The sequence below is a fragment of the Durio zibethinus genome, chromosome 14, assembly GCF_047325235.1.
Source record: "Durio zibethinus cultivar Kanyao isolate XHJ-2024 chromosome 14, ASM4732523v1, whole genome shotgun sequence".
Classification (NCBI taxonomy): Eukaryota; Viridiplantae; Streptophyta; class Magnoliopsida; order Malvales; family Malvaceae; genus Durio; species Durio zibethinus.
Window position 1 is genome coordinate 12,375,806 of NC_143175.1, and position 6,602 is coordinate 12,382,407.

General features: G+C 33.8%; 1 protein-coding gene across 1 annotated transcript; it reads left to right on the forward strand.

The window, feature by feature from the left end:
- The first annotated feature begins 400 nt into the window (after nucleotides 1–400).
- Nucleotides 401–4,935, forward strand: LOC111294790 (protein NRT1/ PTR FAMILY 7.2-like). Its single transcript, XM_089743555.1, has 5 exons — nucleotides 401–535; nucleotides 2,392–2,518; nucleotides 2,673–2,890; nucleotides 3,025–3,587; nucleotides 3,715–4,935. Exons 1-5 carry the CDS (start codon nucleotides 506–508, stop codon nucleotides 4,613–4,615), a joined length of 1,839 nt encoding a protein of 612 aa, XP_089599681.1. The 5' UTR covers nucleotides 401–505; the 3' UTR covers nucleotides 4,616–4,935.
- The last annotated feature ends 1,667 nt before the right edge of the window (nucleotides 4,936–6,602 follow it).

Genomic DNA, 6,602 nt, shown 5'->3' on the forward strand with positions numbered 1-6,602 from the left:
GTCATACCAGAGAAGAAAAGATGCAAGTATAATTCATCAGATATGCATGAAGGGCATGTTTCGAACATGTCAATATCAAGACAGCTTAGTAACAGCCAGCAACCTCTTCGTGAAAATGGATATGATTTTATTCATTATTGTTGAATGATGATGATGATGATGAGGATGATGGCTATCTCAACACGGTATCCAACAATATCACGCCTCTTTAGTCTTTTCTTTTGCCCCCATCTAACTTCTAATGTCAAGCACCATTGCTTCCCAGGCTTTTGACTGTCCTTTTCATTTCCTAATTTCCCCCTTTACACGTGGGCCATCCCTGTTGTTCAGCCAAAGAAATTTCAGCGGTTCATTTATGCTGCCATCTTGTATATATACTGCAACCCATCCCTGCAATACCCACTGCTTCAAACAGTTCTCCCAGGCTCTCCCAAGCTTTTGTACTACACTATTTTGAGATATATAATTAGTACTACTAGCACTAGTTTTTTTGAATTGCACGCATATGGCTTGTCTGAATAACATTTACAAAGAGGTTGGTGTTTTTATTTTTTTTCCTTTTTTTTTTTAATTTAATCATGTGTCAACAATCTCGCTAGATCATGATCATGATATATAGAAGCAGATGAACCTTTGCAGTTGGTCTTTTCACCAAAAACATATTATAGTTGAAATGGGTCGTGTGTTTTGATTAGTACCATTTCCGTTGAAGTAATTTTCTTTGGGGTACATAGAACATGATGATGCAGGACAAATCTCCATATTGGTGGATCATATTTGGGAGGCTTTTGTCATCCGACATTCACTTCATCTTAGAAAGACCAAATAATCAGATCATGTTTTCTTAGTGTTAACTTTCGTTCAAAGAGTTTTACGTGTCGTTCTTCCTCGCTGTTTGTTGAGAATATAGAGCAGCTGATCCAACACTTGTCAACCTTTGGTTCCAATACTTTAAAAATTCAACACTACTGTCAGAACACACTTGTAAAAAAGACTGAACCCTCGTCAGCTTAACCGAGCAAAAATTAGGCAGGGTCAGATGCCTCTCGTGTTTTTATTTCTGTCTGCCGTGGGATAATTTGCTTTTGCCTTTTCACCTTTACTTTCTGTTGCATATATATTTTGTCATTTTGTGATTTTCTATGGTCTGGGTCCGTGACAACAAATGAAAGCAAACAAAGGGTCAAAAGATTTTTCTTTTCTGTATACTATTACGCCAATATGTTATCATAATAATATGTTATATGTTATTTAACTAGGTGCATGTATCTTTTTCACCTCTTCGGATGAAGGAGATAATTAAACAGACACCAAAAAATGAAATTTTTTACCGTGACCAACAAACATACTTGGTGGTTTTCTCGACCAACAAAAAGAAGTCGTTGGTTTTCTTGCCATTTTTTGTTTGTTTTTAAAAAGTAATGATTCAAATTCAATCATGTTTAGTGGTATTGGAATTTCATTAGTTAATAATACTTAGTAATACTAGTACTAGTATTTTGTTGTCCCATGCATGGATCGTTAGGTGATCAGATGAAGAACAATACTTTCTGGTTTCTCTCTTTTTAGAACAATTGTTTTGTTTGATTTTAAGTTTGTTATTTTATACATTATTATAGATTATAGATTATAGATTACAATTGGTCACTTCATACAAACAAATAAAAATTCAACAATAAGATTTTAAATTATTTTATAATTAAGTGAAAAGTTATGATTTTATTGAAATGCATTCAATTCGTAATTTATAATTATGTTACTTGTTTCATGAGAAATGTTAAAGTGCTTGAAAACTCGTAAGAAATAAATACTTAATGAATTTGTTATTATTTAAAATTTTATATTAATTTGTGAGTTTGTTTCTTCTAGAAAATAACATCATCTTCACTTGATTTATAAGAATTGTAAGGATACTCGAGGTGACTTTTTTTTTATTGATTTATAAAAACTTTAAGGATACTAGATGTGATTTTTTTATATAAAAAAAAATCGTAATTTCTGTTTTAAATCTCTTAAATGTCAATTTTTTAAAAAAAATGATTACGTAAATAAACTAAATAAGTTTCTGAATCAGATTTATACTTAAAAGTGACTTTTGTCTTAGGAACAATGCTTACATTCCCACTCTGTAGCTATATAAGAAGGTTCGAGCGGATAAAGTGAACGCTTGAAACCTCTAATCTTTGTATAGGTGAGGTTATGCCCCATTATATTGCAAGAAAAGTGGTCATGATTAGAATTTACAAATACAAAAAGATGCCTAGTTTTGTTTATATATTTTATTCAGTCATTTTATGTTTACATCCGTCGCCTTAATTTGAAGTTTATATAGTATAGTATAATATCCTTAAAATTAATTTGAAATAATTAATTAACTGAAACTATGATCAGGTGAGTATTGAAAAGAAGATCGCAAAGGAGGAAGAGGTTTACACCTTAGATGGAGCTGTGGATCGACATGGTCATCCCGCTATTCGAGGCAGAACTGGAACTTGGGTTGCTGGAATTCTACTGCTAGGTAAATCTCCATACTTGCACTGCAATTAAAGCAGAGGCATGCACATATATATAGATATATATGGAACCATCCACTTCTCTTTTTCAGAAATGTTCAAAATATTATACTTATATGTATAATTCCTTCAATTCAAACTCTACATAAAATTCATCAGTTAATCAAGGGCTGGCAACATTGGCGTTCTTTGGGGTTGGGGTCAACCTGGTGTTATTCTTAACGAGGGTGCTGGGCCAGAACAACGCAGATGCTGCAAACAACGTCAGCAAATGGACTGGAACGGTCTACATTTTCTCTCTGCTTGGTGCCTTTCTTAGTGACTCTTACTGGGGAAGGTACAAGACTTGTGCCATATTCCAGGCTGTCTTTGTTGTTGTAAGTTATAAACAACTTCTCTCGTCGAATCTTTCTCATTTCTCATGTACACGTATGTAACATGCCATGTATGGTACCCGAAAATTTAAAATTTTCAACTGATTCCTTGCTAACGCAAGTTTGTTTTAACACAGGGTTTGGTGTTGTTATCAATTTCATCCTCTGCATTCTTACTCAAGCCTACCGGCTGCGGTGATGAAGTAACTCCATGTGGATCTCACTCCGCTTTGCATATCATGTTTTTCTACTTTGCCATATACCTCATAGCCCTGGGAAACGGCGGTTACCAGCCGAATATCGCCACATTTGGGGCTGACCAATTTGATGAGGAAGACCCTAAAGAAGGGCACTCAAAAATAGCCTTCTTTAGCTTCTTCTATTTGGCTTTGAACCTTGGATCACTCTTTTCAAACACTATATTGGGCTATTTTGAGGATCAGGGCAAGTGGACACTTGGATTTTGGGCATCCGCTGGCTCTGCCTTTGTGGCATTGGTCCTGTTTCTGATTGGGACACCCAGGTATAGGCACTTCAAGCCCAAGGGCAACCCTCTCTCAAGGTTTTGCCAAGTATTGGTTGCAGCAATAAGAAGATGGAAAGTGGAGATAATGCCAGGAGGAGAGAATTTGTTTGAAGTGGACAAAAAGGAATCTGCCATGAATGGAGATAGAAGGATACTCCACACAGAAGGTTTCAGGTAGATTCATGTGCTTTCTATTTAATAAACACTTGATAAAAATTTCTGTCGATATCATAGTCTAATTAGACCAACTTGATGATCAAGACAACTTTTATTAACATAGTGCTCATATTCATTTTTTCAGGTTTTTGGATAGAGCAGCAGTTATGACACCGAAGGATTATGCTAAGCAATACAAAAATATTAATGGTTGCAATCCATGGCGTCTCTGCACAGTAACACAAGTTGAGGAAGTAAAATGCGTACTTAGACTCCTCCCAATTTGGCTATGCACCATACTCTACTCTGTGGTTTTCACTCAAATGGCATCACTCTTTGTAGAACAAGGAGCCGCCATGAAAACTACCATTTCAAACTTCCAAATCCCGGCGGCGGGCATGTCTAGCTTTGACATACTCAGTGTGGCAACATTCATTTTCATTTACAGGCGAATTCTTGACCCTATTGTTGCAAGAATAAAGAAAAAACCGGCAGAGGGCCTAACCGAGCTCCAGAGAATGGGGATTGGGCTTGTTATAGCTATACTGGCAATGATCTCAGCAGGAGTTGTAGAGGTTTTCAGGCTGAAGCACAAAAACAAAGATTGCCCGAGATGTGAAAATGCGAGCACTTTGAGCATATTCTGGCAAATACCTCAATATATGCTTATAGGAGCATCTGAGGTATTCATGTATGTTGGTCAATTAGAGTTTTTTAACAGCCAAGCACCAGATGGGTTAAAGAGCTTTGGCAGCGCACTTTGCATGACATCGATATCACTGGGAAACTACGTGAGTAGCTTGCTCGTGTCTATTGTTATGAAAATATCTACAAGGGATGACATGCCTGGATGGATCCCAGGAAACCTCAACAAGGGTCATCTGGACCGATTCTTTTTCCTGTTAGCGGCTTTGACAACAGCTGATTTTGTGGTCTACTTAATATGCGCCAAGTGGTATAAGTATATTAAGTTTGAAGGAAGGATTGGAGAAGATCATAACAACGACAACGGGCAGGCAGCAGCAGCTGCAGAGCTTAGAGTTTAAGGTATATCAGTCAATATGTTCCAATGTCAATGGTATTCGTGTGCGCTGGCATAGTGGCATGGCGTGTTTTGATGATCAATGCCATGATTTGATATAAATAATTAAGCGCAGGAAAAAGAGTGTGAAGAAAGAAAAGAAGTCTGTTCTGCGATGAAACAAGGAGAAATGAATGCCATGGGATTGGGATGGCATTGTACTTTTCTCTATGTCGAGCTAGCCTCCATTACTTGCAAATTAAAGACAAGTTCATCGATCTGATCCTGTAGTAATTCGGTAACAACTCCTCATATGAATGCTCACATCATCATCATTCACGGCCAGTAGCTATATCAATTTTTACAGTGATTTATAGGACTACCTAAATTATTCATCAATAACTATATCCATCCTTTCTGCAATTGTGGTAGAAATCAAATCAAATCAAATCAAAATTATGGCTTAACTTAATTCATATGATCAGCTTTGCTTCATCTACTTAAACTTATCAAACAATACATAATAATACCCGTATTATTATATTTGATGCACTTTGCCCGTGTATGGATGTTATGTTATAAATTGTTAGTGAATCTAATAATGACATTTCATAAAAAATTAATTTTAAATATATTTTTAAAATTAAGCATATTTATTTTTTAAGATTTTAAAATTAAATTTTTCATGAGACATCATTGTGTGATTAGTTTACTGACAATAAATAACATACATACACTGACAATGTGATTAGTTTACTGACAATAAATAACATACATACACCGACAATGTATGACTACAAACTCTAAGTAAATAGTACTAGTAATTAGAGTAATTATTTATGGATTATTTTTTAAAAAATTTATTTTTGCAAGTAAAATTATTTATGGATTATTATTTATTAGTAGTAGCAGTAAAAAATGGGGAAAGGAAAGGAAAAGTATAACTACTAATCTACTAACTAAATATATACTAGAATTGAACTGCACGTTGTCACGAAGTAATTCTTTTGCTATTTTTTGTAAAAGAATATTTAGATATTTTACATGCTTTCCTTTAAAAAAAAAAAAAGAAATTAAACATTAATGTGGAACAAAAATTTTTTTAGCATATTTATATATTATTAATGGAAACTTATGTATAAAGTTATTTGGATTCATCATATGACTGCTGACATAAAAGACGTAATTAAGCATCCTAGCATCTTGTTTAATGATAAATCTTTTAGCATAAATTTGTAAAAATATTGTTTGATAATTAGCAAGCAATTTTTTAGCAAATAAAGTAAGTTTCATTAAACAATCTAATAAATCACAACATCAAAAGAAAGAAAACAAATTAAGCATGGGCAAATCCTTCAGTAAATCCAGCACATTAAGCATCTATACAAAATCATATTTATATCTATGCCTAATTGTTCTAAACCAGCTTTGGGCATGGTCATATATGTTCTATCAATACACTTGCCACATATCAAACTCTCAAAACAGGAGGTAGCCCTAGATGAAATGAAATCTTTGAAGTTATCTCTTGACAGAAAGCTACACCACAACTATGGATAAGAAAATAATAATAATAATAATAATAACGGGTGAAGGTGCAATACATTTATAAACCAACAAAGATTGATTTGTTTCTAATATAAAAGGAAAGAAATGACTCATATTTAGGTGCATATTTGAATTTGTCCTAAGTCCCAATAAAAAGTTTATAAGAATTAAAAGGATATATAAAACATAATAAAATCATGCACAGACAGATAAAGAACCAAGTAAATTTTTTTTTACGAAAACATAACTTTGAAACATAATCAAAATATGGATAAACACCAAATGTCATAATCAACTCCCAATAAAAGCTTATAAGAATCAAAAGGATATAAAATACGATAAACAACATGCAAATAGCATAGAAACATATTAAGGGCGACTTAAAGGAGGAATTTTCAATGCAAAATAAGGTAATCCTAAAACTTATAAAAATATGAATTGATTGTCAAATGATGTGGCCATAA